Source organism: Atheta coriaria, unplaced genomic scaffold, assembly GCF_025399875.1.
Source record: "Atheta coriaria isolate IRGN ID8LTWV9N9 unplaced genomic scaffold, Caltech_Dcor_3.1 hic_scaffold_8_pilon, whole genome shotgun sequence".
Taxonomy (NCBI): domain Eukaryota; kingdom Metazoa; phylum Arthropoda; class Insecta; order Coleoptera; family Staphylinidae; genus Dalotia; species Dalotia coriaria.
In genome coordinates this window covers 1,144,923-1,170,559 of record NW_027045450.1, presented here as the reverse complement: position 1 = coordinate 1,170,559, position 25,637 = coordinate 1,144,923, and the positions used below count along the sequence as shown (strand labels likewise).

The following is a 25,637-nucleotide window of genomic DNA, read 5'->3' as shown; positions in this document are numbered from 1 at the left end:
ATTTTCTATTTGTGACACCTTGTATAATCGTTTTCCTTCACATTTCTGAAAATTTTGCTTTGACTGTTATTAGAATTTAACTTCTTGCACTTTGAATTTTCTTTTTGTAACGCCCTGTATATTTGTTTTCCGGAGTAACGGTGAGAAACCAGCGATATTTGAGTGTTTAGATGTTTTCCTGTCTGCACTTGATTTTCATTTGTAACACCCTGTATATTTGTTTCAAATTTCAATCACGAATAAAATTGACTTTGCTAATTGCTTTAGGTATCCCGCTAGAACTTCACTAAGTGGTACGCGCTTGCTTGCGCGGCTAAGCAGGTCGGAAGTCCTATTTCAATATGGCCGCCTTAATTCTGTTAACTTGTAAAATCTAAACTTGTATTATTTTACATTGTACTTATTAATAAAGAAATGTTAAGAAATAGTATGGCTTTTGCTTTGAATGTACCCCTTCTACCATTTCAGGTACAGGTCTCTAAGAGAGTTCCCTCTCTCAGGGGATGATCCCCACTATAAAAATTGTTAGGTATCCTGTATGATTTGTGTGCTCCATCTTTCATTTCAGCTACAGGTCACAACTTGTAAGAACATTTTTCCCCTCATTCGTCCCCTCTCTTGAGGCAACTTAAAAATTAGAAATACTTTTACAAGTCCTTAGAAGGATGTCCTTATAAGGAGTTCCCTCTCTCTGGGGATGATCCCCCACCATAATAATTGTTGATATGCCTGAGTATTTCGGGGATGAAGCGTAGAGACATCGTAGCTGTAGGATGGGCCGGGAGCAATGAACGCATCGACCTGTAGACTGTCTTATAACGACACGTGCCAAAAAATTTAAAAATCTGATCCTCTCCTGTTCTGTTTCTTCCATCTCCTCTCTTCTCTACTCTGTTCGCTTTCTTTCTGTCTTCTACTATTCTCTGCTATTCCTTCTCTTCTACATCTCCTACTTCTCTGTTCTCCATTTCTCCACTCACTTTCTATTTCGCAATTTCTCTTATATTTCATTTGAGTTACATATGCAACCCAAATCACACCTGTTATTTTTATATTTGAGAAAAATGCCTCGTACACCTGAGATTCGATCCATGCCTACTAGCATGCCAGCAGGTGCACGTACCCACTCGACCACCGAGTGTTTTTATCATTTATATTTGATTCTTTTATTTATGTTTCTACTTTATTCAACTTTATAAAAACAACAACACAAGTCCCAGATATGTTGCACTCGCTCCACGCGTATAATATCTATATTGAATGTGTGAAACGCTCATATACTGAAAACGGCAAGGAGGATACCAAAAACAAATATGAATGAGATATTAATTGATATTAATTTTATTTTATTGACAACATTTACAAATACAAACATTTTTTATATAGAAAAATATCGACAACTATTAAATTCCGCGGAACACTTGCCTTAAAATATGCGCACATTTGCAACTCTTCTGCGATGAATATTCGGCATTCCGAAATACATTTATTGGTAAATCAATGTCAATTAGTTTGGTACAATTTGAATTTTTAATACAAAAATTGATTTTTATATGTGAATAGGGCTTTAATCTATAATTGTGTTACTGCATTCAGAATTTAATTTACTTTCGGAATCAAAAAACAAAATTTAAAAATTAAAGCACAAATCAAAAAAGTCAATAATGGATTTGTTTTTCAAATGGCTGAAGAAATACGAGAACATACCTTGATGCAAAATAATTTTTGCATTTTGGTATATCCAATAAGTTGTATGGACCGTAATTAGGCACATTGTAGAACCGATGAAATACGCGTATAATACAAAAAGAATACGACGGCCATCCGCGTGGTACGAACCCCGCACATCAATCGCGCACAATTAAAGAAGCATTTAACAACTCAAGAATAATGAAGAAAATGTGCGGGCAGACCACCTGACCACAAAAATGAGACTAACGTGGTACACAAGTCAACCGCGTGGCGATCGCACAAAAATTGCACAAGATAAGAAAACATGTTTGTTTGTAAACACTGATACTTTCAGTGTGGTAGTGCAGAACATGAATAAAATTGTACTCGTACTATGCATGGAACTCTTAATTTCGATTAAATTTTAAACCGAAAACCTGATAGATAATTTAATTCTACATCGATTATTTTGATAACTTTTTTTGATAATATGAAATGTTTAGACCCTATTTACAATTTATAAAAAAAACCACAAGTTATATATGGAAATTAAAAAGACTTTTAATACCTACAATTTAGTGTAAAAATGGTTGCCCTATCACATCGCGTTCACCCGCTAAAACAAAAAACACAAAATTAGCCGAGCGAAAAACACAAAGAGGGCATTTTTGTAGGTTTTCTGAGGGTTAAACCCACAAGTTATATATGAAAATGATAAAGAATTTTAATACCTACAATTTAGTGCAAAAATTGTTGCCCTATGACATCACGTTCACCCGCTATAACAAAGAAAACACAAAATAAGCCGAGCGAAAATCACAAAGAGGGCATTTTTGTAGGTTTACCGAGGGTTAAACCCACTAGTTATAATGAAAATTATAAAGAATTTTAATATCTACAATTTAGTGTACAAATGGTTGCCCTACGACATCGCGTTCTCCCGCTAAAACAAAGAAAACACTAAATTAGCCGAGCGAAAAACACAAAGAGGGCATTTTTTGTAGATTTCCCGAGGGTTAAACCAACAAGTTATATATGCAAATAATAAAGAATTTAAGTACCTACAATTTAGTGCAAAAATGGTTGCACTACGACATCGCGTTCGCCTGCTAAATCAAAGAAAACACAAAATTAGCCGAGCGAAAACACAAAAAAGGCATTTTTGTAGGTTTCCCGAGGGTTAAACCCATAAACTACATATGAAAATAATAAAGAATTTTAATACCTACAATTTAGTACAAAAATGGTTGCCCTACGACATCGCGTTCGCCCACTAAAACAAAGAGAACACAAAATTAGCCGAGCAAAAAACACAAAAAGGGCATTTTTTGCAGGTTTCCTGAAGGTTAAACCCACAAGTTATATACGAAAATTATAAAGAATATTAATACCTACAATTTAGTGCAAAAATGGTTGCCCTACGACATCGCGTTCGCCCGTTAAAACAAAAAAACACAAAATTAGCCGAGCGAAAAACACAAAGAGGGCATTTTTGTAGGTTTCCTGAGGGTTAAACCCACAAGTTATATATGAAAATTATAAAGAATTTTAATACCTACAATTTAGTGCAAAAATTGTTGCTCTATGACATCGCGTTCGCCCGCTATAACAAAGAAAACACAAAATTAACCGACCAAAAAACACAAAAAAGGCATTTTTGTAGGTTTCCCAAGGGTTAAACCCACAAGTTATATATAAAAATTATAAAGATTTTAATGCAAAAGCTGCAAAAACTCTTTTTAGTGAAAAACACTGAAAAAACACAAAAATATGTGTAAGGATGTTTTTATGCTTTTATGAAAACGATCTGACAACCGGCGGCCGACGAAACACACGCGCGCGCCCAAAATAAATCCACCCAATTTTTGCTTTCATGCGCGAGAAGTAGACATCACTCACGCTTTACCTCTGAGTATGCACAATCCGCGTGGTACGAACCCCGCACATCAATCGCGCACAATTCTAGAAGCATTTAGCAACTCAAGAATAATGAAGACAATGTGCGTGCAGATCACCTGACGACAAAAATGAGACTAACGTGGCACAGAAGCCAACCGCGTGGCGATCCCACAAAAATTACACGAGATAAGAAACATGTTTGTTTGTAAACACTGACACTTTCAGTGTGGCAGGTGAGAACATGAATAGAATTGTACTCGCACTATGCATGGAACTATTAATTTCGATTAAATTCTAAATCGGAAACCTGATAGATAATTTAATTCTACATCGATTATTTTGGTAACTTTTTTGATAACATTAACCGTTTAGACTTTAGACATTATTTACAATTTTAGAGAAAAATGCATTCGGAAAATTCAACCCTGTTCTTTGACTGAAAAACATTTTAACAAAATAGTTGGACCGTCCTCTGACCGAAAAATTTTTAATTAAAAAAATTCGGCCGCAAAATTTTTACAACAAATATCGACCGAATTTTTTTACAAAAAAAAACGACCGAAAAAAAAATACAAAAAAAATCGACCGAAAATTTTTTTTACAAAAAAAAAAGACCAAGTTTTCCAAAAAAAAAATACAAAAAATCGACCGAAAAAATTCGACTGAAAAATTTTAAGTAAAAAAGTTCGACCCTGTTCTTCCTCCAAAAATGAAATTTATTGGACAAAATTAGCGATATTTAAAGGGTATTTTAAGACACTTCCAAAGGGTTTATGGAGTTAAAAAGGAATGCCTAGAATAGAGGGTCTCTTAAACTCTAACATAACGTTAAGAAACTGCAAGAAAATCAAATCACTAATGAGATACAGGGTGTTTTACACATCAAGTTTTCAAATTTTTATAAAAGTGCTAATTTTTGAAGGGCATTTTAGGGAACTTACGGAAAGGCTGAGAGGTTGGAAGGTAGACATCTTGTAGGGGAACTCTCTTACTCTATTTTGGCGTAAAGAAACTCTAAGAAAGTCAATTAGTTCACTAGATACAGGGTGTTTTCCCTATCATGTTTTCAACTTTTCTTGAAATTGCTAAATTTTGAAGGGCACTTTAGGGCACTTACGGAGACTGAAAAGTCGGAGGGGTGTGCATCTTGAAGAGGAACTCTAGAGCTTTAAAATGACGGAAAAAAATTTAAGAAAATAAAAAAAATTACCAGATACTGGGCGTTTTCCACACCATTGTTTCAGAACGCTTCTTGAAACAGCTACTCTTTACCGCTTTATTTTGGTTAAATACGATTACAGTTAGATTGTATTGGATTTGCCTGAAACCCTATTCCAGGCAACACATCACAAAAATGAAACAAATGACTGTAATTCGCATAAATCGGCAATAACTTTATAATCCTTTTCCGCACTTTTCCATTCATTCCTTCGTCCACAATCGCATTAAAAATCTGCAACAAATTAATTATTATTATTATAAATATCAAAATTAATATACTATTAGCTTACACTTGAATAATTCCAGTCTATTACAGCAAATACAACATGGAACAACTTCAATGTCAATTGCGGATAATTTTCCTCCAAATTATACAATAACTTAGTAAGTTTCATGATAATCGAGATAATAATCTCATCCGCATTGCTTCCGTTACCCATTTTCTTCGATGTGTAAGCTTCTAGCTTCTTTATCATTGCCAAACTCTTTTCGTAGTGAAAACGACTCAATTCCGGATAATCTACACCTTTTAGGGTTTCATAAGTTACTACTAGAATATCCTCCAACATTGATTCTAGTTCACCCGGACGTAAATACTTATGAGCCAGTTGCTTGTAAATATAATTCAAAATTTTCGCGCGACACACCGGTCGGAAATATTTAATTAATTTACAATATAAGTGATGCCTCTGTTCAGAACTTAATTTCTCAGGCATGATCTTCGTCCTGTATTCAGGCAGTAAAACGTGATCATCATTATCACAAATATCATTGCAATAGAACATGATATGAATGAAATAAGTTTCAAAGTAAGGGTTGAGTTTCTCCATGAATAATTCCATTGTAGGTGGATCTATCAACTTGACGACATCCTCGTTCCCAATAGCGAGCGCAATCACAAAAGTTTGCCAATCGTTGGGAATGGTGTGTTCCTTTGCGAATAGTTTTTCATACATGTTTAAAGCAGACACCGCATCTAATGGATTGCGTGTCGTCATTAGGTCATAAACATGGGGAATCAACATTTCATAACTAGAAGTACGGAATAAGGCAATGTCGTACAGGCAATCTAAAGCAATTTCTTTCACTTTAGGTTGTTCGAATTTGAGTAACTGGGTCAAAGAACTGACACAGCTTGCGAGTAAGTCGTCCTGTCGTATTGCAACTTTAGTCATGCACTTCAACATTACACATGCTAAGGGAGTAAATTCTCGTTTTATGTTCGGCAGGTACATTATGCCGTTTTCTACGGCAAGTTTGGTGTCTTCCTGAGGTTTGAATGATGGTAAGTCACCAAAAACCATTTGGATTTCACCAAAGTAACTTATATCTCTGGTGAGTATTGCAACTTTGTTGAAATTGCCATGCTCGCGGAGAATTTCTTTGAAAGCTGTAGCCGTTTTCTCTTCAACTTCTGCGTTCATCGCTTGTAAACGAGCCAATGGCGAATTATAAAATGTGTGATATTTTCGTATCGTGAGTAAAGCTAAAGGTAAAGCGCTGATTGGCACCGAACGATTAATAAGACTGCCCTCGAGGAACACTGAGAAACGCATCAACATTTCTTTTTCGTTCTTCGGACAACTTCTACCCTTCCTATCGAGAATTTCGGTGAAAAATCTTGTTATGTGCAAAATTGTAGAGTCTTTTAATATTCTCTCCCGCATCTACATATAAACAAACAAAAAGAGTAAAACAATCGTTAAATAATTCAAAACTAATACAATACCTCATGTAGATGCTCGGTAAAGTATTGAATATGTTTCGAGAGTGCAAAATCCATGTGTATTGCTAAATCAGACATCAGTCGCCATCCTCTTAAATGTTTACATAGCACACTTAGATTCTCGATGTCCCTCAACCTGTAGGGGATTAAAAAACGAAATTATATTATGTTTAAAAGTTTAAAAATAGAAATACTTACGTTATAAGCCTACTTTTTACCATATTCTTTAATACCAAATCACATTGTGGAGTTTTTAAAGTGAGTAAATTATAACAATCGTTGCCAATCCTTACATCACCAAAAATAATTTCATGTAACAACCGTAGAAAATGTATACTCTGTGGAGTCATCGCTTTTGTAATTCTTGCAAGAGAATTAACCATAACGACTTGCACTTCTTTCATTTGGAATGTTTCTGATGTAGTTAATGCTTTCAAATCTTTCAAACACGTATATAAATCATGCGGGTTTGATTGCATTAAAAGCAACGTGAATTGCTAAAAATATATAATTCAATAAATTCATATTTTTTTAAATATAAGTAATATATACCCTAAACTGTGGATTGTAAACAGTATCCTTATTTAAAATCAACAGTCGGCAATACACAGAAATGTAATACTGATTCATCACTTTGTGTTCCTGTTTCCAGTCATTATTACAAAACTGATTAATATAAGTCATCAGATCTTTCATTATAGGAGAGTTTTGCGTCATCCTGAAGATTATACTTCTGACCATTTCATTTTGTATTTGTAGCATTGCATATATAAGTTTAATGGTTTCCAGAACTGGTTGATGTTCAAACTTCTGAAGCGGCCACACAATCGATTCGGATATTTGTTGATAGAGACGATCCAAACTCGTCGATTGCTCATCTTCTTCGGTGATGTAAGGACTTTCAAGCATATTGAAACTGAACATTTGCATTTGTTGGTAGTAAGTTCGTGTGCTTAGCTTAACGACGACATTCGCAAATTGGTAAAACAAAGCATATGGCAGTTGATTGATGATAAACAGCAGAGATTTTGACTTTGGATGACGCTCTGCTACGCGAAGCATTGCAAAAAGAATGTGATCTGTGTAGCTAGTAAGTGCACTACCAACCTGTCTAATCATCACCCTGAAGTTGGATTGTTTCACACTAACTTGGAATGCATTCAGGCCAGAGTTGTCCTCCATGATGTGCTCAATATTTTCCAACATTGTTTCCATTATTGTTTGCTTATCCTCACAGTTCTTCACAAACAAATTTGCTAAACAAGCAAATGCAAGCAATCCACATGGACTTTTATTATCTAAAATCGCCTTATTAATGAATTATTTAATTAATGTTACAGTTTCTTAGAATATTACCTGCTAATGATAAATTATTAACCATATTAAAATGTTTGCCTGCATAAATCATCAACATGTTGATGAAACTATTAATCAAAGTAGCATCCATGGTCATGATTTTGATTGCTAGCAAGCAATCATACATTAACTCTGAACTCACATGCCATCCAACTAAATCTCGAGTGTGGATTCTTTTTAGACCAACCAAAAGTACTTTAAGACATTCTGCTTTAGTGAATTCTTCACTACCTCTTAGCATGCCAACTCTGAGACAAGTGATTAGAGAAATTAACACAGGTGAATCTTCAGGCATCCTCTCATCCTCCATCATCATTGTTGCATACAAGCAACCATAAAAACACTTGTCATTAATTTCCATGTTGTCCAAAACTTTGGAGTGTGTTGAGTGAGATTCCAAGTTGTTGTTTACATTCCTCCAGGTATGAACTAAAAATGTTGGATATGGTAGATGTTTTGTGATGTCTTCTAGCATAACAACTGCACTGGAACTCTCTTCAAAAAGGTTTTCAATCAAATTGGAGAGTTGATCATTGTTTTTGACCAGGTCTTGAACATGCAGGTAATCCTTCAGTATCTCCTCCATTGGAAACTCTTGTTTATTATTGTTTAAACACTAATTATCTGTGGACATGTGCGCATTTTACTACCAATATTTGTGATTGTTTACCCGGTGAGCACAGACTAAACGTCTGTCAAAAACAAAAGACGCGCGAAACGCAAACATTTTCAAATATCTGCGGGGAAAATCGATAACACTTTAAATTATAGATATATTCGTCACATTGCACATAATATTGATTCGACTATACAATCGTATACAGCATTGATATTAAATTACTTATGGCATAATTATGCGCAACTTCAGATATTCAATAAAAATATTGAAATTAAAGGTTAATGATTCAAGTAAGGAGTTTAGGAATTTTACTAAATGTAATAAGTAAATGCTTTAGTAGGTTTAACTAGTTAATCAGGAATAACTCTATGAAAGGCACTGCTTCCTCCCCATCATGACGATCCAAACTCATTCATCCACTTCTCATACTTGTCTAAATCATCCTGTGACACACTTTTGTTGTTTTTATCAATGGCCTCCTCAAAATCCCTCTCAGTTACAGGCAGGTCCAGCTCCTCTTTGGGCAACTGTTTGATCTGATCCGGTTTCAACCCGAAGATCTTCCTGCGCATGGACATCATCGACGCATCTCGGCATACATTCGTAATATCCGCACCGGAATACCCTCGCATTTTCTTTGCAATTGCCGGTAGGTTAACATCCGGATCAAGCTTCACCTCTCTGAGATTTATCTGCAATAGAGCTTCTCTACCTTCCTGAGTTGGCAGAGGAATATAAATGCGTTTTTCCAGACGTCTACGTAGAGCCTCATCAATGTCCCATGGAAAGTTGGTGGCTGCCAGCACCATCACAACTTTACCAGCATCTTCAACATTCGCTGTAATTCCGTCCATTTGAACCAATAGTTCTGATTTAACCCGCCGGGATGCTTCATGTTCTGATTCTGAACCACGACGTGAGCAAAGCGAGTCTATTTCATCAATGAAAATAGTACTAGGCGCGTAAAACCTTGCCATTTCGAATAGCAGACGTACCATCTTCTCAGACTCACCACGATATTTCGAGGTAAGCGTCGAAGATGACACATTAAAGAATGTGGTCTCGCATTCGGTGGCTACGGCTTTCGCCAGCATTGTCTTACCGGTTCCTGGTGGTCCTACCATGAGGACACCTTTCCACGGTCGGCGGATACCAGTAAAGAACTTTGGCATCCACATTGGAAGGACCACTGCTTCCTCAAGCAAACGTTTTGCCTCCTTGAGGTCAGCAATATCTTCCCATCTGATATTAGGATTCTTCTGAACAATATCCCTTTCAAGAGTATCTACTAAATCACGGTCCATACCATGACATTCAAACTTTTTCTCTTCTTCCGGATCAGACTTTTCTGCTTTCTCGTTATCTACGTCTTTAATTTCCTTATCGATGGCGGATTTATTCGAGTCTGGATTGCGCGATGATTTTGAAGATGATGGTCTTTCAACCTTACCACCTTTTGTGGGTCGTACCGATGATATCCGTGATGTTGACGAACTTGCTCGGGTGTTGGGAGCGTTTGATCTTCGTGGTGGTTCTGGTTTTTTCGTTGTTTTTGGTTTCGACCCATTTTGAACTCTAAAATGTTTACCCACATCTAGTCATCTTTTATACTTTTACTTATATCAACATACCTATTAACAGTATACCCTCTATCTCCTGGAGGTGGTGGTGCCCACACATGTGGGTCATTAGTGTCACCAGAATTAAAATCACTGGAGTCCTTCACAGGCTCATCTGATATCATTGATCTCCCAGCACCCAAAGGTGCTTCAGTACCCACACTTAGCCTTAGAGAGTGCAATGTGGATGTGATACTCTTTACTCTCTCATATTCCAATGCAATTCTTTGCTTGGCCTGTAGCCATTTATCCTTTCTCAGGGGATCTGTGATGTGGATGATCAGCTGGGTGACCAACTGCATGGTACCAGCATAGTACACCTCAGCACTTTCATAGTTTCCTATCATGGAGGACTCTCTGGCTAGTGTTAAATTATCACAGATTTCTTTTGGAGTTCCTGCCATAATGCGCATCCCAAAATCCGGTCTGGAAGTACACTCTTCATAAACTTTTGTCACTGTACACTAGTGCACTATGCACATGCATTCCAAAACCAAATATTGAATATGCAAAAGGTAAGTGACACAATACACCTCTAAACCAAGACTTGTTACACAAACAAATGATTAGTTATTTAAACAAGTGTCAATGGCATGCAAATAAACTAAACTATTTATACTTGTTTATAGTCTCAAGTTCTTATACAGCACTACGACTACCTCCCTCTGTTCTCAGCTGTTTAAGTACAATGTAATCCAAGATACGAAGTTTGAGACAAATATGTACTGTTATTTTGATTAACCTAAACGTGCCACTTGCTTATTTTGAACTTGTGTTATACACCTGTGCTGGAGGGGAAACGCCGAAGGTTGCCACTGTCAAAACCATTGATTTTGTAAACAGAACCACAAATCGAACATTCCTCAAGTGATAAATGCTTAAATAATGTCGAAAAAAGGCCAGAAAGTCACGGGAAGTTATTATTTTGTGATTGTGGGACACAATGACAACCCAATTTTTGAATTAGAGTTTACAACTAACAAAGATCCAAAGGTAAAAACAGTATCACACTACACCATAACCAACTATCATAGTATTAATGTTTGTAATTTTGTTTAGAGAGAAGAACATAGACATCTCAATCAGTTCATTGCACATGCAGCCTTGGACCTGATTGATGAACACAAATGGAAGACACACAATATGAACCTAAAATCAGTGGACAAGTTCAACCAGTGGTTTGTTTCGGCATTTGTTACTGCAAGTCTAGTGAGATTTGTAATGGTACATGACAACAGAAATGAGGATGGCATCAAGAACTTTTTCACAGAGATCTATGAGACTTATATCAAATTTGCCATGAATCCATTCTATGAAGAGAATACTCCTATCAAGAGTTTAGCATTTGAGAAGAAAGCTCAGACATATGCAAAGAAATATTTGAGTGCTTAGTTATAAGCAGCAATATGTAAATATTTATTATAATTAAAAGTATGGTTATTGAATAAATGGTAATTATTAAAATAAATGCAAAAATTGCTTACCCACTGTTGTTTATTTCACGTACAATGATTTTACCGGAAATAAATGGCGATCACTCAAAGGGTTGGTAGCACTGTAGTCTTCCCGATTGTCATCTCAATTTAACCCGTAAAAACAACATATGCATATCTAGTTTCTTTTAAAACAATTTTATTATCCGATAAGTACAATTCAGAGTTAAACATAACAATATTTCTCATTCAATATTTGTATTCCTTTGCCGGCCTCGTTTAGTCTTTTTATTTCAAATGCGACATCACAGGCCTGAATCTATCTATATGTTCATATTATTATTTACTTGTTTATCTTTGTTAAGTTATAAGAAATAAGCATTCAAGACTTGACACGATAGTTGTATGTTTTCCTTTTTCTTTTCCGCAGACGCTCGGCCTCGCGTATATTCTATGCGGGCGTATTTTATGTATTTTAGTTTCAATTTTTCAAATTCGCTAAAGTTTCCTGCCATTATTGTTCCGAACGCGCTATATGTATTTAATACGTAATTGTTCCAACTATAAGATTGGTTGTTCCAAGTTTAAAAGAACGCACACTCTCGCAACTGGCGTAGAGTTTCACTTTTAAGTAACACACTTTGATGCTGTCGTATTTTTTGTATTTATTCGTAGTTTGATATGCGTGCGACGGGCACTCGGATACTTCAAATTCCCTTTTCACTTCAACTATCATTATTGATTAGGATCAATGTTTGGTTGCATATGTTTGCCACAAGTGTAGTATCTTTAAAAAACACAAAGTTTCATTGATTATTTTCTCATACTTCACTTGTGTCAACGTGTTTTCCGCATCGAATGTCTAACATACAAAATTCTAGAGAGATTTCTTCATTTAGCGAATTATTAATTAGATTCATTTTAAGGTAGAGAAAATAAGATTGATCATTTTTTGCTCTAGGTTTAGGAGGATACGTAATTACATTAGAATTTGCACCGTTCGCACTCACGCGTCGTAAATGTTTCGTTAGTATTTTTGTGTTAAATCTTATTTCTATATACATTTATAGAAACAGAGTTAGTTAAACTTTCAAATGCTTCAACAGGTTTGTTAATGTAATATATGTAGCGTCAACGCGCAAACGTTTTACAAGGTAGAAGTTGTGTATGGCTTTTGCGGTTCGATTGTCTGTGATTCGAACAATTTATTTAACATTGTTAATTTTTGTTTCGCTTGGAAAAATATCGGTCTGCGGCGGCCGCTATTTACACTCTCTGCGTACTGAGTTCAATTCTTATTTTCCCTGTGTGTGAATTAGCGGGTACGGGGCGCAAATAGTCGAGGAGGATAGATCATTCATCATATTGCGACTTTCCTGTTTAATTTAATTACCTATTAATACTCTATGAGTATGAGCTGGTGATCGCCGCCTCGCTTTTCATTAGAGATACTAATTACAGAGGTAAATACGAAGGTTAAGTAGAGTTTATCGTTATCAAGTTTTATCAATTAAGATTAGGAATCTTTTCTCAGTTGGAATGCGTCTCAATCTCAAGAAATCGAAGTATTATAGGCATGCAATAACACATTTACTAATTAGTAATTAGTTCAATATTCCACCTGCTTGCTTTCGACCAGGACCACAATATATTTACTATAATATCATTTGTTTAGTATCCGCATGACCCTCGCACTGATTTTGTTTGTTATCTTCGTCTTGTCGATGATGAATTTTTCTCAAGTCAGTGTATTGTGTGTGTTTAGGGGCCGTTGGCCCAAAATTACGAAACGATAATAACATCTAACAAACAAAAACTGATTTGCAATACGTACGTACGCAGAACGTCGTGCTATAATCAAATCAACAACATCATCCCTAACGTGAACGTGAAATTCATCCTAACAAAGCATTTTCTACAAGAAGAATAAATAGAATTCGAAATATGTATTCTGTAAAATATGTATGCATTATTTTCTTTCTTTCTTTTAATGATATGTATGTGTTGTTTTCATTAGTTTGTTTGTTTACGGTCGAAACGCTGGTTTTTATACGCCATATTGATTTTCCGCACGTATATTACCTATATACATTTTACCAAAATAGATTCGCTAGATTATTATAGAGACACACTACGAAATAACCGTGTTCAATTAGATTTATCAAAAAGAATGTGGTGTTACCTTTGTTGCAGTACACGTGTCGCACACAACAGTTATATCTTGTGAATGTGAATATTGGTTTGTATTGCTATACGTTATGCCCCACCATCCGACCATTCTGCGTACGTGACGATACACTCGAAACCGCTTTCAAGGAGATTACACTCTTGTATTTCAGGCACTAGTTGCGTGTGTATTTGTGCCGTGTCTCAGTGAGGGTGTTTCCGGGGCTACGATTAGTATGAGTCCATGGTACCATGATAATAATGATATATAATGATATAATTATACGCTTGGTGTTACGATATTCTAATGTGCACTGAATACGTGAGTTAATTTCATGATTATCATTTGGTTTTTTTTTCGTGTACTGTATGTCTGTGTGTGTGTGTTGCTGTTTGTCACCTCCTTGAGTATAAGAGTACAAATGCTTAGTGCTGAATGTTGTAGTAATAAATGCGTATGCGTATATGTATAATATGTCGTACGTTATAATCAAACTTACTTAGGTACGTAATTTATGCATGTATATAACGAATCAAAACGTCACAATCACAAGCCCACGCCGCGCGATACTTTATACAATTATTTCTTTGGTAATCATATGAGAAAATATAAAGCTTTGTTTTTTTGCCGTCAATCCGTCATTGTTTCAATTTTACTAATGTGTCGCGTTATCGTATCGATATGTGATGTCTGCGCCGCAATCAGTTTAGAGAGAAAGATTTTCTTGGTTTGGATTAGAGTGAGAGAGTTAAGAGAGACTGAAATTTGGTTGAAGATGGCGTTTAGAACCAGCTGCCACCGCCGAACTTGGCACCGAGTCCACCGATGCCCTTGCCGAGGATGTTCCCGACACGGTTCTGCACGATGTTGGAGATGTTCGCCACGGAGATGCCTTCCTCACCGCCGAGACTCTCAACGATGTTAGCTTTAGGCTTGGGGCGTGCTTCACCTTCATCGTCCATGCCTTCACCACTTTATAACAAACAAATGTGTAAATAAATAAATTTCTGTTTTGTTTTGATAAATTCTTACCCTTCAGCTTGTCCCATTGTGAGTGCACAAGTTGCTTCCTCTGTCTGCATGCGTGCGGCAATAGTCTGATACGCTTTCGAATTCAATTTGTCCTCCATTATGCCCTGCAGCTCGAAATCCGAGTAGACTTTCTGTAAACGCAGACGAAAATCAATTCACAAGTTGCTGAAAACGCTGAATTGTTTAACCTTGAAGATGTGAGCGATGCTCGTGCACTGCACCGGATGCAAAGTGTGATCCAATCGTTCAGAGAGCCAGTTACACAACATGGTGATTTGATGCGTGTACCATTGTTCCATGAAGCTGAGAATCCATAACTCGTTGGTGACCTTGCCAGTGATTTGGTCCACACAGTTGCGCATGAAACTCACATATCCTTGGCCGATGTCCTTACCAGAACCGGACACATTCTGCACGCCATCGTAAATTATTCATTAAAACAAAATGGCGCTATTATAGGTATAGTAGACTCACGGTAAAACTCAAAATGGAACCGATCAAACTTCCTTCATCATAACGTCCGAGTTTCGAAAGTGTAGCCTCCAACACGGACATTAATTTGTTAATCAAGGCGGTGTTCATGTTCGCCATCGTTTTGTCGATTTGATCGTCAATTTTCGCATGGTATTGATGCTAAATAGATTGAAAGTTTTGGTTATAGATTGGGCTGCGTTTGTAATTTGGGTCACGTACCACATCAATACCGTCGACTGCGCACAGCTTGAAGGACTGATTTTTGGCGTCGAGAATCACATTGACCATGGCACAGATTTCTCCCGGGAGGATGTAGTCGTTGGAGATAAAGTTAACACCCTTCTTCAACCACTGCTGGAAGGCTGTCTCGGTGCGTTGAATACAAGATTCGATCATGTCGCAAGCCATCAGCTTGAGGCGCTGCTCCAGGTGCGTTCGGAACTCCTGATCGGGCCAATGCAGATCCCTAATGAACGACTGCAACGCGTCCAGCTTCCAGAAAAGGTCCTCGGACGTGGCGCATCCATTCCTGCAGGGAAACATGATGATGAAAAAACGTTTATCGTTTAATCCTCGAGCTTTTATTGTCGGGTCCGGAGCGCAAAAAGCACTTGGGGAGTTTTTCAACGTTCGGTCAACATTATTAATGCTCGGAGCGTCCCGAGAGCTTTCGCAAATACGGCTGTAAATCAACAATCAGCATTCTCTTCTGTAAGGACCAGAGAAAAAATACGAGATCGCAACAAAAAGCGGACGCACGTCCGCCACGCTTTCAGGTAACAAATAAAACATGAGCGTAATTAAAATCAAACGGCACGATGGTAATATATGTGTGTCTATGTGTGGCCGCCCACCCCATTCAAACGATAACGGATTATCCTTTGTAGTGGTCGCGGCTTTATCGATTCGAGAGTGAAAAATTCCAGACCGCACGAGTTGCGAGTTACGCCTGCGTCTGCGAGCGAGGAAATCGCAGTTTTCGATACTTTCAACAAAAGTTCGCTCAAAGAACGTTTTATTATGATGGGCATAATGACGGGCCAAGTGGATAAAGTTCGACAACGGTTTGAGAACGATCGTGCTTACCCTTTAATTTCCCATCGCTCCTTTTCGAATCCCTTGTGTATCGATTGCGCGATGGAGGACTCCATCAAATCGACGTATCGCACCACAAGTGGCGCGAAGGTATCGCGAAGGTGCTGATGAAAACGGCCGTTTTTCAAATTGTCTGCAACCAAACACACACATACACAGATAAACAGCGTTATTAGCGCATTTATTAACCTAAAACACCCACCATCAGCACGTAGATAATCGTTGAGGATTTGAAAGAGTGGAAATGAGTCCCACGTGTCCGCCGGTTGCTCAGCGAGCACGCGGTCCATGTCAACAGCGAAGAGTGACCAGAAAATCTCGGCGTGTTCAACCAGCAGATCGCTGAACCAGGCGAAGGCCTAAACGACGCCGGAATGTTAGACTACTTTCATTACAAGCACATAAAAGTGTTATCCTTGTAAAACAATAAAATTGTCAAGGATAACACTTTCATTTGAAAGGTAATTAGTTAATTAATTAAAAGTATGCTAATTCAACTCAGTGTTTTCGAATATTCCAAACGTTTGCTTAATATTCCTACCTGATGCGTGAGTTTCGGAATTGAATGTGTGTAATATGTGTATAATTCCACTCCGAGTGAATTCATCAAGTGTTAATTTGCAAAATGCACCCGCAGTAATGAAACAAATAAAATTCGCCGCAAACTTCCATGAATAGCAACTATTACATAGAATTACACTTGACAATGCGCCCACAAGCATAATATTGTCATGAAAAGCACAAAAAGCGTCACGTTGGCTTTTATTTGCTTCACCACCACATTGTTTCATTAAGTGCCAAGCTATTTTTACGTTTCTTAACAGCGCCATCTTGAATTGTTTCTTTTGTTGTTTTGTTTGCTCGCGTTTTTGACTTTGTCGATTAACATTTTGAATACATCGAAAGAGAAACAAAACATATAAAAGTCCCACACACATGCATACAGTTAAAAGTTAACATTGATCGTATCGCACACAGGCGCTGACTGAAAGGAACACAGCGGAGAAATAATGAAAACGCACGTTGCACAGAGAGCATATCACATCATCTCACAGCTCATACCAATCGAGAAGTCCAGAGATAGAGAAAAGAATAGTGAAGACAGTGCGCAAGAGAAAGGACACATCGATGGGGAGTACGTGAATTACACACAACGCTCCGAACCGGGCAGAAACCAATTTATTGTTCAGTTATTTGTTAATAACTCAAAAACGCAACAAAGTACAAACGCCATCTTTTTACCAATCACACCGATATTAAATTCTGCACCACCTGACTGAATATCTATTGAAAATTTATTTTATTTTTTAGTTATTTGATGTTTATTAATAATATTTATAGAATTTTGTTTATTTGCCTATAACTTTCTATGAAATCATTTATTTATATAAATATTTACGTTACTAATGGAGAATTTAATCCTGAATCGATTGCAGTAAGAATAAATAATGTAGCTCGTTGCGTTCGATTGTTATTAATTAATAACTGCATATAAACCAGGTCAGGCTTACTACACATCCAAATTCAAGCAGAGTTTCTTTTGTTTCGTGAATTTTTAACGCGACCGGCGAGAGCAGAAAGTGCTCCGTGCTTCGAAGAGACAATTTCATCAATGAATACCTCTCGCAGGATGTTTGTTTTATGGCAAGGAGCCAAAAGCTTCACGGCCGAGTTTCGTAGATTGTCAAATGCACCGCGCGACACTATAAATAATAAGTCAGCGAACAGACGTTTCGAAATTGATTTCCAATAAAATTGAAAATCAATTCTTCTCTTGTGCCGAAGAGGCATCGAAGGCATCTGGGGCTTTTATTGGCTCGCTGTCATTCGATTTAAAGTGAAATGTAAACCGCTTTTACATTAAAACGTTTTTTTCCGACGTTTAATTTTCGATTTTATTTGCTCTCGCCGACGCTAAGATAAAGGGAGCGTATAAATGGAAATGGACGTTTTGATTGTGTACACTCAAAGCGGATGCAATATACAGAGTGTTTAAGACATTCGTATTTGCATATTTAATTCATTTTCAGTGGATGTGAGACAATAATAGGTAACTAATGTGCATTTTTATCTGTTTGGGGGTCGTATTTCGTTTGTCGATACGGGCGGATGTCAAGGACAATGATGTGAAATTCGGCGCGGCCACGGATTATCCGATTTTGTGTTTGGTTCTCAGTCGGCGCCTGTTCACATTGTTCATTATTATTATTATCATCATCAGCAGTAGTAGTAATTTATCGTTACGTAGCGCGTGGTTTTTGTTATATTTTTATATAAATAAAAAGATGTACGTGCCGTGGGGTCTGGCGGGGTGTAGGTGGCATGCGTTGGCATGCAATAGCGATACACAGAGGCTTGCTGCGGCTGCTTGGCGTCGCGGCTCGGCGTGGCCGCGGCGCCCGCACCCCCCGCCCCCGCCGCGCCGCCGCCAGCGGCCGCCGCGTCCGCGTCCGACGGCGGCTTGGGCGCAGCTTCGGCCTTTCGCAGCTGCCGGTGGTGTCGGAAGGGTATGCATGTACACAGACAGAGAGATTACACACAACATTAATACACACGTTTACGTCCAGTCTCTGACCCGGCACATTCTTCAACGCATATCAACATAACCTCAATTCTGAACTCCTCAATACCAATTTTTTTTAGGTTATTGAGATGTTGCGATGAAGTTTGCGCGGGATCTAGCAAAAAGGTCTCAAGAGAAATAGGGCACACAGCTATATAGTAAGTTTAGTAATAGAGATCGACTCGATTCAGTCCATTCTTGATTAGGAAACTTTCCAACATCGCCCGTATGGTGGTTAGGTAGGCATTAGTTGCAACAAATCGGCGTCGTTACGTGTTGATTGTTGTGTCGCCGTGTCGCGTTTATGAGCCCTTATCCGCATACGGGTCGCGCGCGCGTTGATTGCGGCACACACGCACGCGGAATAAATATTCGTTGTTTATCGATCGGACGCGTAAAACGTAAAACTCACCTCGGCGTAGTGCTCTTCGTTCTGCTGCAGCAGGTCGACGCACAACTCGGCGAGGTGGATGAGATCATCGAGTTTCTTGTTCGGAGGCACAATCTGCTCACCTCTGAGGTCCTCTGCACGTTTTGCAACCACAAAAACACCAAAACAATTAGGTTTTTGTTTTGTGTTGAGAAATGAATGTTACGCATATCTAACCTTCAATCTTGGCTTCGTTCGACAGCCGAGTATAATTTACAAGGGCGGCAGTCTCGAGGCTCTTCTTAATCATGCCGCGGACGTCTTCGGGAGGCACTGGGGTTACAATATCTTTCATGAGGACCCTTTCCAACAACGAAAGGGTCGCTTTTAAGGCGCCTTCTGGTCGTCCGAACGGGAAACAGAACCTGTCGAATGCAAGAAAAACACACACCCGCACAGGGCACCAGGTTAATACCATTCTAGTAACTTTTGGGTAAGATTACTGAGAGCATTCCAATGGGGGGTGACATCTCAGAGGGGTGTTGGAGGTGCGGGGGCACAAGCAGTTTCACAACATCGAACACCGAAAGCTGGATCTGTAAAATCGGAGAGCTGGGGGGACGTGGTACAAACCTGAAGTTGGTAATCTGGTGCTCGAGCAGCACGCGCAGCCGCTCCTTGATGTCCTGGAACTTCTCCTTCTCCTCGTGCGTCACGCTGCCGACCCCGTCCGGTCTGAAGTCATTGCTGTTGTTATCAATTAATCGGGCTCCGCTAACTCTAATCATCGTATGATACCTACCTGTTGCCATGGACATGCGATGCGCAAAACGCAAAACTATAGTGGATTAGTGTGGGATCAATCATCAGGTTCTTCTCGGCACGATCCAGAAGGTCAGAGAGGTAGCACAGATGTCGATAACAGCCGCGTACCCCATAACGCGCGCAGTATTCGTCCAGGACGAAGACCTGACCAGGACTGAACCAACCCTATCACAGCAAAACACCACAATAGTCAAAATAACCTAACCTCAACTTAAAACTAGCACTTACTAAGGAGCAATATGGATCGTTGAGGCGGAACTCCAAAGTGAGGTTCTGTAACAGTTTAAACAAGGTGGCATGCTCGAAGGTGCATGGATCCGCTGAAATGAAGTCCTCCATTCCGTGTTTCCGTGCCCTGTCAGCATCCCCTTGCATTTTGGTGATGGTAGAGTTCTTATCTTGTAACGCAGTTGGTGGTGTGGGTTTGTGCGACTGGCCCGTAGCACGATACATGGCCATTACCCAAAGGTGGCACTCGTTCTCATCGTCGCTGGCGTAGAGAATACCATCACCTTCACGCACTGCGTTGAAGAAGTACCGTCCACCCTCCAGGTCTATCCAAGTGTAAAATTGAATGTTTGTTCATTGATAAGATGAAAAACTTACGTTTACCCATTCCGACCATCAGGTGGGCTTTAGATTAGAAATGCAAAGACCGAAAATAATTAGTTTTGTAATATGTGGATATGAACGGGCCTGATATGGTTTACCATTAGAGGCTTCGATGTAATCGACGGTATACCCATCCAGCTGCATCATCTCCGACGGTTCGGACTTCTTCTCTTTGTAGCTGCACATGGCGAATGTGTATTGCGACACTTGAACCAGAACGTAGTACCGCTTCTTCCACTTTTTCCACACGCCTTTGCCCAACGCGTAGAGGTACCCGCAGTGTTTCATGTTGAGCGGTTTGTCCATACGGCAGGCGATCTTGATGCGCAGGTCCTGGTCGGGTAGGTTCTTAGGCACTGTCATCTTATGCCACTCGGGCGCCTGAGAATACCTTGAATTAATCTCCTGGACCTTTGAAGGTCACACCTGGTATACCTTCGATGATAGAGGCGTGGGTTTAAGCACCACTTTACCCAGCTCCTTGTCCTCCAGCGCCAGCATACCCGGATTCTCAGTGTAGAGCTTCACCTTGACGGCGGGCAGCGGGTGCGTGGTGGCGAAGTCTCCCTGAGTGTCCCACATCGGCTTGGACGCCTCCGCCTGGTCCGTCTGCAGCTTCTCGCCGCTCTCCACCTCCATCGTGCAGTAGACAATCCGGTTGGGCGCCAGCGACTTCAGGCCCTTCACCTCCATGACGACCACCTAAAATGCGACCTAACATGAAGAGGACATGCGCGAGGACACCGGCTCCCCGAAGAGTCGGTTACCTCCAATTGAAAAGTTAACACAACATCAAGCTTAGTCAACTGCGTATCGCTATCAGCGGAATCGCCATCTAACTTTGCTAAAGATCCTTGGGATCTAAAAGAAGTAACATAATTCATCAAAAGATGCTTCATTGTATACGGTTTATTATGGTTGTGCAACCTGTGGTTATAGCGCTTTAGCTTTTGCAGACCGTATTTCGAGTCCATCGAACCTTTCGAGACCGGCAGCGATTCAAGATTCGCCATCAACAGATTTATTGATGACTTCAACTCTTCAATATAGAGTGATTCCATCTCTTTTAGCACAAACTTAGGCATCAGTTTGCGATTCTGAAACAACTCCACTTGTTACTATCCCAGGCCCAACACAACTACACTCATAAGTCGGGTACCTTCTCCATTTCGGAGACGCGCTGCATGCGACCGTCGAGTTCGCGTCTTATCGCCGCTGCCTGCTCGTCTGCTGAATCAAGCTATGAGAAAAACACAACGTAATCATCACACATCAACCGCACACAAACAGAAAACATACCATCAAAGCGTTAAACAGCAGTTGGTGTTCGAATTTCTTAACTCCTAATATCTGTTGGAACATATCGTAGAGTTGTTCCTTCGATAAGATAAGCTCTGAATTAAGGGATTGCTGCTGCATTCTAGAGGGTCTTTTAGAATCTTCATCGCCTAAACCTAGAGTCCCCGAAAAAACACAGAATATGAAACAGTGCTGAACGTAAATACCCACAACACTTACACACGCCTACACATCTAGACAATAAGAGAGATTTAAAAGGGTTATGAGAGTTCATCGACTGAAAAACGTGCATTGGTCAAGGTCTACGAATCAATTTTTAGCAAAAAAACAACGCAAAATATGATTATTGCGTTGTTTTTTCTGTTTTTCTACACAAGAGACGCCATTGTACACGAGTGGGAGACAGAATAGAAAACTAAACAAGTAAACAACATCCAGCAGCGTTCGCAGCGCAAGAAATAGTAACCACCTTTCAGTATACAATCAAATTTAGCCATCCATGAGGTAAAGACTGTTTCTTTGCTAAGTCCTTCCATATCCGGCAAAGACCTGCATAAAACAACGCAAAACTCTGCAAAATTTGTACTTTTTCAGAGAGTTATAGTAATACCTAACGCGCTTTTCGATGTTATTCCTAAACACTTCCCGGAAGTCGTATTGGGAGCACGCGCCTGACTGTACCATCTTCACAACGCGGTCAGACTTGAGGAACACGTCGAAGTAGCTCTGAACTGCATTCTGGAACGCTTCATCCGCCATGATTTGCGTCTCGCCTTTGAGAAAACTCTAACCAAACGAAAAAATCATAAATTTTAACCAAATTTTTAGATTTGCAAAAATGGTAATACTTGAAATCTGTTGCTGATGGTTTCTAATTGGTGTTTGGTAATCTTGGTCTGGCGTCGTGTCATATCCGTAGGCTGCTTGGCGTTGAACGGATAGGCGATGCAGCGCGAGATAAACACATAGAGTTGAATACGTCGCTTGCGTTCCTCTTCCTCACGCTCGGCTTTCTTCTCGAGATCAACCTCGGTTTTCTCAGAGGCGACTGATGGTGACGGAGATGTTGGTCGCGGTAGGGAATTACGCGATGATCCAACGCTGTGGCTGAGTGTCTCAGCCGACACGGCACTGGACGGCGAAAGGGATCGCGTTGCCGCATTATTGGGCACTTCCAGGTTACTACCGCCTCCGCCGCCACCGCCACCGTCCGCCGGATGCGCATGGTGATACGGCGATTCGGCCTAGTGTTATGACACCAAATTTATACCAAAAACTAAAAAAAAAAAAGAGAAGAAGAAATCTGACCTGGTGATGAGCATCGCCTCGAGACCGTGTACTGGAATTATGGCCGGATCCACCACGCGGCGCGCGATGCTCCTCATCGCTGTCTTCTTCGGACGACGATGGATCGATCATCCTCTCGTTGCCGCGCTAGGCGCTTCCAATCTGCGAGCGATAAATTTCGCGGCGCGTTAATAGAGTCATCGTACGTGCGCAAAATCAATAAAACAATCAAAATATCGCACAGCGCACAGCGTACAACTGCGATTGTTTCGACGATTTTGTTACATTTCCCCATGACGTCCGGTTATTTGCCGAGGCCGCACAGATATCGCTATCTTTCCGCTCTAAATTTGCCCGCTGACGAGCAATTAGAGCCGGCGTAATGAAATTGCACGCGCGGTGTGCATTTAACTAAATTCATTCATTAAATCGATCGATGGTGCGCTAAACTAAATAATTCGGCTTTTGTCATAACCAGCCGTAAGTTCAATCACGTTTCAACATTTTATATTTATCACATGCACTAAAATTCAATTACATAACCAAATTAATACACTATTGACCGGTTTTTAGGTTATATTTGTATCCGGATAGAAAATTTAGATTCTTTGACATTATTTCTCACAAAAAGCATTTTTAATATCATTAAACATCAAAAGGACAACACGATATCAAGGATAATAACGTCCTGCATCCTGTTTATGAAAATAATCAAACTTTGAAGCATGCAGATCAAGTGCTGAATTGAATCGAATTTTTCTGAATGCATAATAAGCCTGATACACACGCTCTTTTGCATTTATCGACCAGCGCGCGTTATTTTTTCCGCTTTTCCGCTTTCTGAACGCTTAGCGGTTTATTTTTCCAATGAGTAACCCCAAAGCTCATATTCATTCACACGTTAACTACCTATAGACGTGCGTGGATGTAAATCAATTGCATTTTCTCTAAGCGCCGACAGAAAACTGTAAATCTAATGCTCACTTTCTGGTAATAATTTTTCTGTGCCTTTCTGGACCCGTAGGAATTTTAGTGTGGCGCGCGCGCTTGCGAAAGAGGGAAGAAAGCGGAAATGCTCCTGCTCTTTGACACACATCCTGATCTTGACGCGCCGCGCGTCGCTAAAACGCTCTAATGTAATTGCCACTTTTGACATATTTCTTTCTCTTTGCACGAATATAAACCGAATAAACCGGAATTTTATGTGTTTTACAATTAATTCAATGATAAAAAGTGCAAAAACAACGTTTACGACTCGATTCTTTAATAAATGTTTATGATGCGTAGTGATTTGGTAACCGGCAGTTCATAAAACTGTCCAAATTCGCGGTTTGGTGTAAATTATGGAAGTTATGACACAAAACAAACGCGAGTCTAAGCCGCTGAGATATCGATTTTTTCAGAATTACGCACTGCACAGAAAAACTCAACTCGTGAACATGAGCAGAGTGCAGAAAGAATACGAATATGGGCACTTACCGATAGGTAGTTAAGTGTTGAACGCTCGATGGTAGTTGGCGTAGTCGCTATCCCATCCCTCGGCGACGGCACCGTGCACTTCACTAGTGTGTGGGGCGGGGGACGCGCGTCAACACTGTGCAAGGATCGACATGTCACTGCGAACGCGAGCAGGAGTGGCGCGCGATGTGCGGTGGGAGCAAGCAGAGCGCCGGCCGTGGCGGTGGTGGTCGTGGTCGGCTTCTCTCGGCCCGTCGGCAATGTGGGGCAATGGGCGGTATTGATTTCCGCGTGCGCGCCTTCCGCAGCGGCGGCGGCGGCGCGCAGGTTTGAATGAAACCGAGCGCACGCGTGCCACCACCACCACACCACCACCAACCGCCGTCGTTCGTTAATTTCGTTCGTGCGGGGATGTGCATTACATCTCTTGCATTTCTCCAAAACTCTTTGGAAGGACTGCGCGTGGCATTTGTTTAAATTATTGGCTAATAGAAACTAAGTTTTGCGCTGCGCCGGTGCGTCGAGCGACTTGTTTCGTTTGATTATCCTCTTTGAAGGAGGAGGAGTACTGCCGCATTGCATATAAATACACTCAAGGACTCAACAGGACCACAAAAAGACCGAAATATACGCGTTCTTATTAAAAAACACGCTTCAAAAGAGAAGTTTTGTTTGAAAACAGTTTTTAATATAAAACTAAGCTGTATTTAAATAATGTCAACGTTAATTAATGCCGGATTAAAGTTCTTGTAGGTTTTCGCCATTTTCTGGCCATTGTTTCATTTTCGCTCACGCAGCGTTGCACTTGTGCATTCGAGCATTTAACTTGGCATTTATTTAATCCGTTGGTTATCCTAGCTTAGAGCAAATAAGCACAAAACTCACAAGCACGTCATTTCTATGAAAATGTG

The 25,637-nt window shown here is 39.8% G+C and overlaps 4 protein-coding genes and 1 long non-coding RNA gene across 8 annotated transcripts; 1 reads left to right on the top strand and 4 right to left on the bottom strand.

Annotated features, from left to right (window-relative positions):
- Positions 1 to 1,329: 1,329 nt before the first annotated feature.
- Positions 1,330 to 3,938, bottom strand: LOC135797089 (uncharacterized). The gene is made up of 7 exons (XR_010549449.1): positions 3,578 to 3,938; positions 3,231 to 3,274; positions 2,901 to 2,944; positions 2,737 to 2,780; positions 2,571 to 2,614; positions 2,407 to 2,450; positions 1,330 to 2,287 (listed from the first exon to the last, which is right to left on the bottom strand). It is a non-coding gene; the product is annotated as an uncharacterized lncRNA (long non-coding RNA).
- Positions 3,939 to 4,784: 846 nt separating this feature from the next.
- LOC135797086 (uncharacterized) lies at positions 4,785 to 8,565 on the bottom strand. 2 transcript variants are annotated; one of them, XM_065309282.1, is made up of 6 exons: positions 7,874 to 8,565; positions 7,070 to 7,815; positions 6,716 to 7,014; positions 6,521 to 6,653; positions 5,082 to 6,458; positions 4,785 to 5,023 (listed from the first exon to the last, which is right to left on the bottom strand). In XM_065309282.1, the coding sequence occupies exons 1-6, from the start codon at positions 8,457 to 8,459 to the stop codon at positions 4,856 to 4,858; spliced, it is 3,309 nt and encodes a 1,102-aa protein (XP_065165354.1). In that variant the 5' UTR covers positions 8,460 to 8,565; the 3' UTR covers positions 4,785 to 4,855. The 2 variants fall into 2 exon arrangements, with proteins under 2 accessions (XP_065165354.1, XP_065165355.1); XM_065309283.1 differs by having other exon boundaries at positions 7,070 to 7,825; positions 7,874 to 7,993.
- Positions 8,566 to 8,626: 61 nt separating this feature from the next.
- LOC135797087 (katanin p60 ATPase-containing subunit A-like 1) lies at positions 8,627 to 10,854 on the bottom strand. The gene is made up of 2 exons (XM_065309284.1): positions 10,124 to 10,854; positions 8,627 to 10,067 (listed from the first exon to the last, which is right to left on the bottom strand). Exons 1-2 carry the CDS (start codon positions 10,522 to 10,524, stop codon positions 8,885 to 8,887), a joined length of 1,584 nt encoding a protein of 527 aa, XP_065165356.1. The 5' UTR covers positions 10,525 to 10,854; the 3' UTR covers positions 8,627 to 8,884.
- A 26-nt stretch (positions 10,855 to 10,880) lies between these two features.
- Trs20 (TRAPP subunit 20) lies at positions 10,881 to 11,580 on the top strand. Its single transcript, XM_065309285.1, has 2 exons — positions 10,881 to 11,104; positions 11,171 to 11,580. The coding sequence occupies exons 1-2, from the start codon at positions 10,997 to 10,999 to the stop codon at positions 11,501 to 11,503; spliced, it is 441 nt and encodes a 146-aa protein (XP_065165357.1). The 5' UTR covers positions 10,881 to 10,996; the 3' UTR covers positions 11,504 to 11,580.
- A 146-nt stretch (positions 11,581 to 11,726) lies between these two features.
- On the bottom strand, positions 11,727 to 24,929 carry Cadps (calcium-dependent secretion activator 1). Of its 3 annotated transcripts, XM_065309252.1 has the most exons (25): positions 24,748 to 24,928; positions 23,290 to 23,430; positions 22,830 to 23,225; positions 22,592 to 22,767; positions 22,451 to 22,530; positions 21,982 to 22,136; positions 21,842 to 21,922; positions 21,610 to 21,779; positions 21,450 to 21,543; positions 21,118 to 21,384; positions 20,781 to 21,063; positions 20,677 to 20,703; positions 20,299 to 20,624; positions 20,048 to 20,235; positions 19,879 to 19,992; positions 19,483 to 19,670; positions 19,288 to 19,400; positions 18,608 to 18,799; positions 16,515 to 16,671; positions 16,304 to 16,445; positions 15,437 to 15,746; positions 15,218 to 15,376; positions 14,932 to 15,153; positions 14,744 to 14,874; positions 11,727 to 14,683 (listed from the first exon to the last, which is right to left on the bottom strand). In XM_065309252.1, the coding sequence occupies exons 2-25, from the start codon at positions 23,398 to 23,400 to the stop codon at positions 14,494 to 14,496; spliced, it is 4,272 nt and encodes a 1,423-aa protein (XP_065165324.1). In that variant the 5' UTR covers positions 23,401 to 23,430; positions 24,748 to 24,928; the 3' UTR covers positions 11,727 to 14,493. The 3 variants fall into 3 exon arrangements, with proteins under 3 accessions (XP_065165324.1, XP_065165322.1, XP_065165323.1); XM_065309250.1 differs by having other exon boundaries at positions 21,450 to 21,779; positions 24,748 to 24,929; XM_065309251.1 differs by lacking the exon at positions 18,608 to 18,799 and having other exon boundaries at positions 19,879 to 19,980; positions 21,450 to 21,779; positions 24,748 to 24,927.
- Positions 24,930 to 25,637: the final 708 nt, after the last annotated feature.